Genomic DNA, 14,424 nt, shown 5'->3' with positions numbered 1-14,424 from the left:
CTTGGGAAGCACTTTTTTGAAAGCACTGTTATTACTTAGAGATAAAAAAGTATCTTTGTCACATCTATAGAGCATAGTTTTAACATTAGATAGGTTACAAAAGCCTGCCAATTTTGCTTTACTAAAATCACTAACATGCATGTAGCTAAAGGAATGTGATCATGAAAGAATATATTTGGGGCACAAAAATTCAAATGTTTCATGTACAGTATAGTGGGAATGTCAAAATCTATAAAGGTCCCAATACTAAATGTATTCTATATAGTAAATATTGTACAGTTTAAGGAAGGAGGAGATACTGTATGTAATTGTCCCACAGGGAAACAATAATGATGATAATAGTCTTCTTCTTCTTCTTTCCTCTACTCCCATTAAGGGTCACCATAGCGGATCAACTTTTCCCATATCTTCCTGTGCTCTACATCTTGCTCTGTTACACCCACCACCTTCATGTCCTCTCTCACCACATCCGTAAAACTTCTCTTAGGCCTTCCTCTTTTCCTCTTACCTGGCAGCTCCATCCTTAACACCCTTCTCCCATGGTTACAATAGTAACAACCGCTAAATACTTCTTTAAAACTGAAAGAGAACTCAGAATGGAAATATAATTAAAACAATACCTTAAATATATCCTTCATCTCCGGTTTTCTCAGTGATTCTTCTGTTATCACATAATCAGCACCTAATGACTGCAGATATTCTGTCAGTGTCTGAAAATTAGGCCTAGAGTTTGGAAAGTTACACAAAACAGAAATGTAATGGTTATTGAAATGAGAAAAAAATTTATTTTTAGTTTGCCAGTAAAATTTTCTTCAATTTTATCTCCTGATTCCAAGTTCAGTGTGGCTATTGCTGGAAGCTTTGCATGAGGAAGATGACTGTATGGAGAGGTGGCATTCTTCTCTGACTTAGTAACTAGAAATCTAAGTGCTCATTTAATAGGTTCAAAACATGCCAAAAAATAATAAACAGTATTTTATATATAGCCTGTCACAAAGAATGCTATCACAAGGCACTTTGTTCCTTTTAAAATTCATCACCTGGTGCACCGGTTTTTACAAATGTAGTAAAAGTGTGGAACTTTTAAGTCATAAATATTCATAGTTTTTAAAAATGTGCCTCTTTTCCATATGTTGTTAAATGTGCAACAATTGTCCGGCATAATTAATATGGGTTGTCTTCAGTGATTGCTGTACATTGTATACTCCCTTTGGCTAAAATCATCATAAAACAGCATCCATTTCCATAGCTATGCAGATGATACACACTTTATACACGTCTTTTTTGTGCCAAATGACCCATATTCTTTTAAGCCCAAGACAGAATTCATGGATAATATTACTCTGCATACTTTCACTTTTTTTACATGTTTTTTATTTATTCTAATTATTTCAACAGCAAATCTCAATAGGATATCTTACTAATATCTGTTCTTTCTATAAACATTTTTCCCCAAAGTAAATTGTATTTTTTTGTGTAAATCAACATGGACTCTGCTTTTTCTATTTCCTGCATATATATATGTTATGTAAATGTGTACCAATTTGATTTTTATCTTTAAATTTTTGTATGAAATTTATTCATTCTTATTTTTATCCGTTTCTACTTTGTTTTTCTTTTATTGTTATTTTTCTTTGACATCTTATAAAGCACTTTGATCTTCATCCTTTGTATGAAAATGTGAAGTACAAATACATTGTTGTTGTTGTTGTTACAAAATGAATACATGGAAGAATGTGTAATTGTAAACTTAAAACTGCATTTCTTCAATAAAGCTTGATTGCATGCCCTAAATAGACATGCTTTGCACCCATGCAGTTAAAATATAAATAATTGTCACGATTTCAAAAAGGTATCTATCTCATAACAAACACTTTCAAATAAAACAAATAAATTCTCACCTGTTTCTAACAACATTAATGGTTTTGATACCCTTGGTTGCTGCTATCTGAATCACCGCTTGGCCTACGCCACTGTTGGCAGCATTCTGTATCACTGAATTACCTGAAAGGAAATGCTTTTTTATATTTTTGGTGGAAACTCTTATAAACCTTATATGCAATATAGAAGGAAAAAAAGAAAGATGTCACGGTCCTTAAGGTACTCTAATAGAAGCTGCTGAATAAATCCTTCATTTTGGAGGATAATTGACAGGTTATGTTGCCTACCTGGTTGCAGATTTTCAAAGTCAGACAGCATTCTGATGGCAGTACAGGGGTTGACACTAAGTGTAGCTGCACATGCCAGTGGGATGTCACTGGGAACCCGAAGAAGGGCGTGTTCTTTCAAAACTAACTCTTTTCTCCATGTACCTATGAACAGACTCTAATTAATAGCATATTCAGAAAAACAGCAACAGAACTACTAGAAAAGGAGGATGACAACTGTAAAACCATTAATAATGCGATTTTTGAAGCCTAATAATGGTTGTAATACTGTCTACCTGGAGTTTACAAGTTCTCCCCATGTCTGCAGGGGTTTTTCTCTGGGTTTGCAGATTTTCCTTTAACATGTCTTATATTAATTGACGACTCTCAATGGACCCAACTTGAATGAGCATAGATATTTGCATGAGTGTGCTCTGTGATGTACTGGCATTCTGTTATTTACTACCTTGTGTATGTGGTACTTTGGAACTTAAAATGTCAACACAAGAATGTTTTTGTAGTAGATTGCAAAATAACATGCTTAGACAGAGCAAACTATTATCTTTTTTCCTTTATGTGACTATTAAAAAAGTAATCTATTAAAATATGTAGTCTTAACACTAACCATTTTTATCAATAACAAATCTAACAGCTTACAGCAATGAAAATCGTAAGACACTAAGTGTGTTTATCTGTGATGTAATAGCCTGGTTATTCACAGAAACCTGGTTTTAAAAATGTCATGTATACCTTTGCTATGGTTAAAGAAACTGGGTTAACATGCACAAATTTCTCCACAAGTAACTCTTAAACCCTTAACCGTGTTGTAGTTGAGGAGTTTATAGTCTTTGTATGTCTGTTGCACTCAGTTTGCTTGCGCATGTCTTTCCTTCACACATCTGTATATCCAGTAGACACATGTAGAAAATGGTGGAAGTGTCCACAAAGATCAATGTCCTGGGGTAAATTCTTGAGCAATCACATTATTCCTTTTCCTGGCTGAACTAATCTGTCTGAATATTTTAGAAATCACAAAAATGATGCAGATTAGCTGAGAATACAGTGCTAAGATCCACAGCTCAATCTCATGAGTCGCAGGCTTCACGTTTGTGTTTAGATTCACAGCAGCTCTTGATCATGTTTAATCTTTTTTTAGTGCATTTTTATGACATTGCAATGTTTTGCCATGTGGACCTGAACATGTAAATGTTTTTTTTTTTTTAAGAAACCAGGTTAAATCGTGGTTTTATGTGCATGTAAAAGCACTCATTGTGCCTCAGCACTTTTATGCTTGGTTATTAAAATCCACATGATCTTTGTTTTTCCTCTTCTAACGAACAAAAAAATTAATTATATTACTTTTGCTTTCTGTATACTCACCGAGTCCTGCATCTCTTGGTATCACCCAATCACCTGGTCTGAAGGAAGTCACATGACCACCAACTTCCAAAACTTGCCCTACTCCCTCATTTCCTCCTACTGCTGGGAGCTCTGGCAGTACAGCATATGTTCCTGTAGAATAAATCTCATATTTATAATCTTATTACCTAAACAATATTTAATCACATACAATAATGCAACATGCCTCTTTTCAACTTACCTTAGTTTTAAAGAACTGGACTAAAGTGAAGTTTCAACATCCAATTTCTTTTGGTTTTTATTTGGTTTGGTTTTAGTTGGTTTTTGCCTACTGCAAAACACATTTTCCTAGATTTGTTTCACAAGGGCTTTTGTACAAAAAGGAAACGCAAATCAAACAAAATGCCACTGCCCACTAAAGGCCTTACCTTGCACCATGTTGATATCAGCTGGGTTGATTGGGGCTGCCAGCATTTTTATCAACACCTCTGAATCTCCCAAGGCAGGAAGGTTTAGTTTTTGAAGCCTGGAGATTACATATTACATTTATTAGTGTCTGAGCAATTTCTACAACATTCATAGACACATTATATTGAATTTCCTTGCTGCAGTTACACTATAAACACATTTCTTTACAAATCAGCCAAAAAATACATTAATTGCATATATGTACAGCACAGTAGTGCAGTGGTTAGCACTGCTGTCTCATGGATCCAGTGTACTGGAATGTCATGCTTTGTCACTGTATGTGTGGATTTGGCACACTCCTCCTGTGCCTAAATAGAGTGCCCCCAAAAAGATCCCAAATATCTGTTTGATAAATAATTGGCACTCTAATTTTGTTTGAGTGAGCTTGGGCCCTGCCACAAATGTGTCGGTTCAAACCTTGTAACCTGGCGTGTCAGGATTAAGTTGGTTTGAGAAGGTTACCTTATGTTGAATCAGAAATATAAATAAAATTATGAACTACAAACTTGCACAACACTTTGATTGGGAGTCATAACACTTTACAAAACACAATACTCATTACAGTACAGCTCACAAGGTGTACAACAGACAATAATAAACAAAAAAATGTTTTACTTTCAAAGTAGTATCAGCATACCTATATGTAAACATTCTCCTGCACGGGTTATATATTAATATTTTAAACATTCAATAGAAATTCGACATTGACAGGACAATCATTGACAAGCAGACATTCATATACACAAAACGGCACAACATTTGTACTTTCTATGTAATAATAACATGCATAACATAGAAGTGTAGTTATTGTGAAGTACTGAATAGAATTACAAGGTAGCCTATGCAGGTTCAGTTAATAGATTAGATTATTTATTTATAAAAATACATTTAAAACAACAAAGGTTGCGCCAAAGTGCTATACAAAGAAGCATTAAAATAAACACAATGCAAACAATCATGCAGAAGCAGATTAATAAAACAACCAATTATAATATCCACCACAATCCCATTATACATAGTAAATGGCAAAAGAAAACAAGTAGGTCTTAAGCCAACTTTCAGAAACCTCTTTTGCAGTGAAAATATCTACTTTCATTCTTTAAAGAATAGAAATAATAATTTAAAAAAATGATTAAAAAAGATATAATAGCAGCAACATATTCAACCTGATAATGTATTTATCTTTAAAAAAACAAAAAAAAAACAATGCAAGATTATATTTTCTTATTACTGAAGAGGTGCTACTTTTCTTTCAAATGATTCTGATCAAAAAAATACATAAAAAGGCTACCTGGAGCTCAGACTTATTCATCCACTCTAGAAGGACATGTGAATGCATCAAAATGACAACAACGGATGTGTCCAGATAGATAGATAGAATTCTTTACTGTCATTATGCATACACATAAAATTTTTTGTTGGTAGGGCTCAGCTTCAAGGCAGAATACTTAAAATACACAATACACTATAAATAAAATAAACATAATAAGTATAAAAGAAAACCAGTGTGATCAAAACCAGTGTGGCTGATGTACGATCTCCAATTCGAAACACCTGAGGTCTGTTGGTGGGAAAGTCCCTGATCCAGAGACACAACGATGTGGACAGACCCAGATTATAAAGCTTTTGTACCAGCTTGTCCAGGATTATGGTGTAAAAACGCTGAACTAAAATCGACGAAGAGCATCCTAACATAAGTGTTAGGGCACTGCAGATGAGTCAGGGCTGTGTGAAGTACTATTGAAATGGCACCCTCTGTAGATCTGTTCCTCCTGTAGGCCAACAGATGGTTGTCAAATCCAGCAGGGATGGCATCCTTAATGTACTTTAGGAGGATTCTCTCAAAGCACTTCAGTATTACTGGGGTCACAGCCACAGGGCGGTAATCATTAAGGCAGGTGACCGCTGATTTTTTAGGCACTGGCACAATAGTGGAGGATTTGAGGCAGACAGGGACCATTGCAAGTTGTAAAGAAAGGTTGAAAATGTCCAGAAAGACTCCTGCCAATTGATCAGCACATATTTTCAGTGTCTTACAATCAGTTTTGTACACTGAGCTCACCTTATAATTTGATATAATTCCTTAAAAGCAAATTAGACTAAATTAATCATTTTAAAAAGCAGATAATTTTGGAAATACAACTACTTGACTTAACTTGCAGATTACTACTTCCACATAACCCAAAAGCATTAATGGAATATTTTAGAGTTCTTAGTTAATTTCTGCCCTTTTCTAAATGGGTACTTCCAGCAAGACATTATGTCATGGCACAAAGCCCACTTCACCACAAGCTGGATCCATGAACATGAAAGTAAGTTTAGTTTACTCCAACGGCTTGCACAGTCCTCAGATGTCTACACATTTGAGCACCTTTGGGATGTAATGGAATAACAGGTTAGCATAATGAATGTGCTGGAACCAAGTGCCCTTAAGTCAGCATCACCTAAAATCTTTACAAAATGTTTTCAGCACTTTGATGATTCTTTGCCTTGAATAATTACAGCATAGGATGAATCCTGGATTCAAAAGTAACACCAGTTAGGTCCTAAATTGATATACTGTATCTAATAAAAAGTGGCAACTGAATGTATATGTATTGTTGCACAAACATAACAACAGAAACTAGCATATAGTATTGCAAACTACCTATGGTCAAATATTTTTGAGCATCCAATATAAAAAAAAAACAAATGATGCAAATTAAAGACATGACATCTTGGATTTTGGGAGCCTCAGTTATCATTACAGAGGTATAGTTTTTCAACAACATTTAAATATTGAAGTTGCAGCCAAATCTGTGACTTTAATGCAAACATGCAATTTAAATTAGGAATGTAACATTCTTTAGCCAGATCACAGTATTAAGGGTCAAATATTACACTTTAGATAGATAGATAGCTCCAGATAAAGTGCTGATACCACTGCTTCGAGTTAAGCTTGGTTTAATAAGCAGTTTGTCAAACCCAGCCACAGGGGATACACAAACCAATGTGTTTCTTCATGCTGGTTCCAATCCCTGATAAATGGGGAGGGTTACGTCAGGAAGGGCATTCGGTGTAAAATTTTGCCAGATCAATATGCGGACAACAATACAATTTTCGAAAATGTATTGGTCGAGGCCCAGGTTAACAACAGCCGCCACCAGTAGTGTTAAGCAACAGGGTGCTGGCAGAAATTCTGCTACTGTTGGCCGAAGAAGGAGAAGAACAAGTGGGAGACATGTCTGGAGGAAAGAGGAGAGGAGGAAGGTAAAGAGAGTGGAACGGAGGGTAGGAACTTTGAATGTTGGCAGTATGACTGGTAAGGGGAAAGAGTTAGCTGATATGATGGAGAGAAGGAAGGTTTATATATTGTGCGTGCCAGAGACTAAATGGAAGGGGAGTAAGGCCATGTGGATCGGATGTGGATTCAAACTGTTCTACTATAGTGTGGATGGGAGGAGAAATAGAGTAGGGGTTATTCTGAATGAACAGTATATCAAGAGTGTTTTGGAGGTGAAAAGAGTGTCGGACAGAGCTGGAAATTGGAGGCGTGATGATAAATGTTGTTGGTGCATATGCCCCGCAAGTTGGGTGTACGATGGATGAGAAAGAAGATTTCTGGAGCGAGTTGGATGAAGTGATGAACAGTGTACCCAAGGGACAGAAAGTGGTGATTGGAGCAGATTTCAATGAACATGTGGGTGAAGGGAACACAGGAGACAAGGAGGTGATGGATAGTGTGAGCCACTAGGGGGTGTACCGCCACCCTAACCCAGACACAAACAGGCAGGAGACAGGTTTTACCACACTCCACACGTTTATTTACAGTTTTACCTACACAACGCAACACACCAACACCATTCAGTCCCTTCTTGCCAGTCTTTCTCCCTCCACTCCTCTTTAGGCGTCCACTCCTCCCGACTCTGGCCACTTATGGAGTGAGGTGGCTCCTTTTTATAAGGCACCTGGATGGACTCCAGCTGCCTAACGAGCTTCTTCCGGCCACACTTCCGGGTGTGGTGGAAGCATGACCAAATAAGGCCCTGTAAAGGTCCATGCGTCTCCTGGCGATGGCCACAGGTTCCAACAGGGCTAAGCCTCCATGCTCATAACCCGTGGCCCCACTGAAAACCAAGGGGCCCCGACCATCCACCACAGTAGGTATGGCGTCAATGAGAGGAATGAAGAAGGTCAGACGATAGTGGATTTTGCGAAAAGGATGGACATGGCTGTGGTGAATACGTATTTTAAGAAGAGGGAAGAACACAGGGTGACGTACAAGAGTGAAGGAAGATGCACACAGGTAGATTATATCCTATGCAGAAGAGTCAATCTGAAGGAGACTGAAGACTGCAAAGTGGTGGCAGGGGAAAGTGTAGTTAGGCAGCATAGGATGGATAGCATAGGATGAAGTTGGAGATCAAGAAGAGGAGGAGATTGAGGGCAGAGCCAAGGATCAAATGGTTGAAGCTGAAAAAGGAAGACTGCATGGTTAAGTTTAGGAAGAAGGTGAGACAGGCACTGGGTGGCAGTGAAGAGTTACCAGGAAGCTGGGCAACTACAGCAGAAGTAGTAAGGGTGACAGCAAGAAGGGTGCTTAGTGTGACATCTGAACAGAGGAAAGAGGAAAAGGAAACCTGGTGGTGGAATGATGGAAACATACTCACAAGCGAGGAGTGTGTGTTGAGCAGATGGAAAGAGTACTTTGAGGGGCTGATGAATGAAGAGAATGAGAGAAAGAGAAGGTTGGATGATTTGGAGATAAGGAAGTGCAGCGGATTAACAAGGAGGATGTAAGGACAGCTATGAAGACGATGAAGAATGGAAAGGCCGTTGGTCCAGATGACATCAAGTCCTTTCGTGAGAACCCTAATTACAAAGAGGACTATTTCATTTATGTTAGGTAGAATGCCCAGAGGCGACTGGGCGGTCTCGTTGCCTGGAACACCTGCAGATTTTATTTTTTTCTCCAGCCGTCTGGAGTTTTTTTTTGTTTTTTCTGTCCCCCCTGGCCATCGGATCTTACTTTTATTCTATGTTAATTTCTTATTCTGTCTTTTATTTTTCTTTTCTTCATTATGTAAAGCACTTTGAGCTACTTTTTGTATGAAAATGTGCTATATAAATAAATGTTGTTGTTGTTGACATAACTGTGGAAGCATGGAGGTGTTGAGGAGAGATGACAGTGGAGTTTTTAACCAGATTGTTTAATGAAATCTTAGAAAGTGAGAGGATGCCTGAAGAGTGGAGAAGCAGTGTACTGGTACCGATTTTTAAAAATAAGGGGGATGTGCAGAGCTGTAGTAACTACAGGAGGACAAAATTGATGAACCACAGCATGAAGTTACAGGAAAGAGTAGTGGAAGCTAGGTTAAGAAAAGAGGCGATGATTAGTGAGCAGCAGTATGGTTTCATGTCAAGAAAGAGCACCACAGATGCGATGTTTGCTCTAAGGGTATTGATGGAGAAGTATAGAGAAGGCTAGTGTTGCATTGCGTCTTTGTGGACCTAGAGAAAGCATATGACAGGGTGCCTCGACAGGAGTTGTGGTATTGTATGACGAAGTCAGGAGTGGCAGAGAAGTACGTAAGAGTTGTACAGGATATGTACGAGGGAAGTGTAACAGTGGTGAGGTCGGCGGTAGGAGCGACGGATGCATTCAATGTGGAGGTGGGATTACATCAGGGATCGGCTCTGAGCCCCTTCTTATTTGCAATGGTGATGGACAGGTTGATAGACGAGATTAGACAGGAGTCCCCGTGGACTATGAGGTTTGCTGGAGATATGCTCTAGAGAGCAGTCTGTCTTATGGATCTGTGCTGAAAGTTTCCAGGTTTGTTGGAGGTGAAATTGAAAGAGGGCATTTTTGCCAGACCTGATATTAGAAAACCGATTGTTGACACACAATCTGATGGTGTGATTAATGACCTTGGAAACAGAGGCCTGGGCATCATTCAAAGAAGTTACTTTAAAGTCTTTGGGTAACAATTAAGATCCAAATGGGAAAGAAACAGTGACAAAAAATTAAGTTTCTGGAATTGGGAGTGTCAAACATCACTTTTTGGAATTTTTTCCTTGAAAATGTTCGAGTAGTAAGTGAAGAGTATAGTGAAAGATTTCAACTTGACATCAAACACATGGAAAGAAGGTACCAGAGATGAGGAGATGTTATTATGATGGCAGACTGCTGATGGACGATTCATAAGGATGCACCAAAGACAGCAGGCCACTAAACAAAGTTTTTGATCAAAAAAACTAAACTACAAAAGTTACATGCAAGTCATTGAATATTCACTGTTGTTTTCTTTACATATATTTAAAAAAATAAATATTTTCATCTTAATTTGATTTAGATCAACATTGTGTACATAAATAGGTCATTTAATTTGCTAAATTTTAATTAAAAACTTTTCAGCTTTTTTGTCTATTTTTAATTGTGTTCATGGATGCAAATAAAAATAAATATTCACAATTAACACAATTTTTATTAGTTTAATTTTGCAGGCCTATGTTAATAATAAAGTAGTACGCAAATGAAATGAAATCTTTTAAAACCTTTACTAAAATAATCACTGTTCAGTGTACATTTTAAGGTAACCAAATTAAAAATTGAAGTTTGACTGTTTAATTTGAACACAAGATAAACAGAACACGTCGCGCAAAGTCACTTGAAGCAGAATTTCCAATTAATCGGATTGGAAATGTTATCTTTGATTTTGTAGTCGTCAAACCTTGAAGTATAAAATCACATTAACATATTAAAGAAATTACCGTTCCCGTATTTTTCAGTTATCGGTAATAAATTCTACCATCAGGCATATAAACACCAGGCGGGATTAAATATTCTGCCGTATTCTTCCGCCCGGATACATGTAGGAGGTAGCACACGGGGACACTTTCGGCGGAAACCGGATGTGTGTTAATTTAGAACGCAGGTGAAGGTGTTATTTACTGAAAGCCAAGCATGCGGTTAGCTGAAACGAAAGAGCTCTCAACGAAAATACTTCGACGGATTAGAACTTACTTAAGAACTTGCATCGGGTCTCCATGGCTCTTGTAGACCAACGCAACGCTCTCTTTTCGGAGAGCCGCTGACACCGAATACCTGGCAACCTTCGCTATCAATGCACACACGTATCCATTGTGTGCATTTAGGGTCTTTACCGCGTGCCACATTTTTCAAGGAAATTCTCAAAAGTGGGCGTTCCTTAATGACGTCAAAGGTAGAGGGCAAGACTACCTTGTTGTTTACAGCCTATCGTTACGCTGATCACACGAGGCTTTCCCATTTGCTAGCGCTAATTGGATAGCGGAGCTTGACGTGTTTGTCAACCAGAGGCTGAGCAGCACAAAACAAAGGCACACTTAATGTGTTTAGTGCTAAAGCTAACTGGGTAGGTCGTGCTGAGTCCTAAGGTGTCTCCATGGCCGAAGAGTTTGAACTGAACGAGCATAATGTGCTCTTAATACCTTTATACCTCTGTGCCGGCAGTTTAATTTTAACGGTCGTCCCAGTTTTAAAAGTGATGTACACGTCAGAGTTTGTGTGTTCATTAAGGAGCAGTTTCCATCAAATATTCTCACATTTTTTTAATAACAGCCTGTTCGTTGGTCAAGGTGATTTGCCAACAGTCTTTTTTTAGAATTCTGAAATCAAGTGCTATTTAGTACCTGCTTCCATTTTTGTGTATTATGTTTTGGAAATAGGTTTTATAGTAATGATAACTGAGATTTTAATCCTACCCTTGTGCTGAGGCAGAGGGTGTCATGTATGTTGCAGGGAATGCAGCAAATGAGACTTTTAGTTTAATGAGCTGCATGACTTTTATGCCTGCTTAGAAACCCTTAACATCAGGCCATAGTACAGCCTAGTCTCACAGGGCCAGACATGATTCTCACACTAGAGTACACGTCTGGCAACAGTCCGTTTAAAAGTGTGCAGTGAAATCCTGCACTGCATTATCTACACCCACAGACTTCTTCCTAAAACACCCCCAATTTCTCCAGTCCATGCACTTTAAACCGGTGCTAGGTTTTCAGGGAGACAGAAAACAATACTGAACAAAAGGCTTGACGCTGAGAGAAAATAAAAATCTAAAATTGCTGCTACCCATTCAGGAACTCAGTAGCACAAGGTAACTGAAGCATAATAATTAATATGCACTGTGTAATGAGTGCTTCAACAAGGAAGATAGACAGACACGTAGACCACCCCAGCTACTCCACATGTTTAAGAAGTGCTTCTGTCATTTTAACTGTTGTATCACTATATGAGATAACAACAGCAAACACAGTTTAGATCAGCATCGTGGTCTATGGATATACAACATGTTAAAACGCTGTGGCTATTTTATGAAGGCAAGTTTGTATTTCAAATTAAACAGTAATGTTAAATTTCTTTAGTTGTTTGTTTAGACATGCAGTCAGAAAGTGGATGTTGTGTAGCCTCATCTCTGCATCTACTGATTTTGTTAGGCAGATTTGCTTATTTGGATGTTTTGAGTACTGAAATCTCCAGTGGCTCTTTGTTATCAGGTCTCTTAATAGCAGTCGTTTAAGTGTAGTGTGACACACCGTTTACTTCAAATGCATATTTCGCAGTTCCTATTTTCATAAGTATAGCTGGCAATTTGTTCAAGCTTACAGTGACTCCTACGCTATTGTCGTAGAGCTGAACAACGGAGGGCACACACAGCAACTGTGAGAACATATCAATCACGTTTGCCATTTGTCTGTTGATGCTGTTAATTAGCAATGTATAATCTGATGCTACAGAAAGGTTTATCCCTTACATCCTTACTCTTGCACATTTTTCCTGCTCCCAACACATCACCTTCAAGAAATGACTGTTCACTTGCTGCTTAATATATCCCACCCCTTGACAGGTGCCATTGTGACAAGATAATGCATGCTATGCACTTCACCTGTCAGTGCTTTTAATGATGTGGCTGATTGGTGTATGTGTATACTGTATATTGTACAGACATTACTATAAAACAAAGTAATGTAAAGTCAGTTACTGTATGTGTAGGCCGAGACTGTGGTGCATGTTTCAGCTTTATAGATTGTGGCAGACGACTGGAGATCTTGCCCCACCAGGATACCTGGAGAAGGGAAGGACCGGGAGAGGGGCAATATCTTTGCCAGGGTGTAAAAGGGAAGCCCCTCTGGATTACATCAGGGCCACGGATTGAGAGCTTGGAGGCTCAGCCCTGTTAGGGTCCGTGGCCACCAGCAGGGGGCGCCTGGAGAGCTCCAGAGACTTGGCATGCAGAACTTCCGCCACACCCGGAAGTGCTGCAGGATGTTACTTAGGAAGCACCTGGAGCACTTCTGGGTGCAGTATAAAGGAGGCCGCCTCACTCCACTCGGGGAGCCGGAGTCAAGTGGAAGAGGACAGAGCTTGCGAGGAGTGGAGTAGAGGTAGCAATAGAGAGAGAAGAAAGGACTGTGAGCACTATTATTAGTGGTTTGCACACTGTGTGTTGTGCAGGTGAAGAACTGTGCAATAAACGTGTGTTTTGGAACAGTCAGAGTCCATCTGTGTATGGGCTGAATCTTTCACAAGATATACTATAATCATTTAAATAGGTAGTTAGTTGTATAACATAAGTTTTCCAAATCTTTGCCCCCACCCCAAACGATTACTTTTACTTTAAAGATTTGATCAGTCTGTACTGGAGTATCCATGAGACCTACCTCCTTAACTCTCTGTCTAAGATTTGCTTTATCTTCATGAAGACTATGTTGGCAAATGACAGCACTGGCAATGTGACATGGTGCAAAAAGAACTGGTCACTGAGCTAAAGGTTACCAGTTCAGTTCCTGCCTCTGCCTCTCACTAAGTGACCCTGAGAAGCATAACCCATCTATGTTCCAGCTGTGACAAATACATGTAAGCAGGTTTACTGCGAGTCTGTTTGAGTAAAGTGCCTGTGGATTGTTCTCACTACAGAAAGGTACTATAAAAAACAAACACTATTTGTTTATTCGGAATGTTTTAAATAGTGCTAGTACAGTGTTGGAGCCCATGTGATTAGCACATCCGTGTGCAGAATTTGACAAAACTATCAGGAGTATAAAAGTGGCAGAACTTGTTGCTTGTAGGATGTTCCAGAGTGAGCTCTTGAACCCCTAGGATTATACAGTTCTGGTTAATTATCCTTGCTATTTCAGAATTGGGTGGATATTTTTATAGTTTGTGGGACCCTTCCGTATTTTTATGTATTTACCTAGTGTCATTATAGCTCAGCTATTTCAGAACTGAATTTCTATACATTTCTTAACATAATGGGATGTAAATAATCTTATTTTTTTTAATAGAATAGGTTGTGCCTTGCCTAAGTGTTGAGCGCCATATTTTGAGGTTGGCCGTGTCGCTAAGGAAGGTCATATCTCTAAAGAATTATAGGTGTCAAATGACTAGGGAATTATAGGAGTCTTCCAGTCAAAGAAAACTGTCGACTGC

The 14,424-nt window shown here is 38.5% G+C and overlaps 1 protein-coding gene across 2 annotated transcripts in view; it reads right to left on the bottom strand.

Annotated features, from left to right (window-relative positions):
* Positions 1-11,252, bottom strand: part of selenon (selenoprotein N) — a 53,739-nt gene extending 42,487 nt beyond the window's left edge. Inside the window, exons 1-6 of one of the 2 annotated variants that reach the window (XM_028819370.2) lie at positions 10,981-11,252; positions 3,935-4,032; positions 3,528-3,659; positions 2,169-2,312; positions 1,902-2,004; positions 621-723 (exon numbers count right to left, since the gene is read on the bottom strand). In XM_028819370.2, coding sequence (XP_028675203.1) covers positions 621-723; positions 1,902-2,004; positions 2,169-2,312; positions 3,528-3,659; positions 3,935-4,032; positions 10,981-11,132 — 732 coding nt within the window. In that variant the 5' untranslated portion in view covers positions 11,133-11,252. The remainder of the gene's footprint in view (positions 1-620; positions 724-1,901; positions 2,005-2,168; positions 2,313-3,527; positions 3,660-3,934; positions 4,033-10,980) is intronic. The other variant, XM_051919085.1, reaches the window with a different exon arrangement.
* Positions 11,253-14,424: the final 3,172 nt, after the last annotated feature.

Source organism: Erpetoichthys calabaricus, chromosome 14, assembly GCF_900747795.2.
Source record: "Erpetoichthys calabaricus chromosome 14, fErpCal1.3, whole genome shotgun sequence".
NCBI classification, from domain to species: Eukaryota; Metazoa; Chordata; class Cladistia; order Polypteriformes; family Polypteridae; genus Erpetoichthys; species Erpetoichthys calabaricus.
Note: the sequence above shows the minus strand (reverse complement) of the source record. Positions and strands in the feature narration are given on the sequence as shown.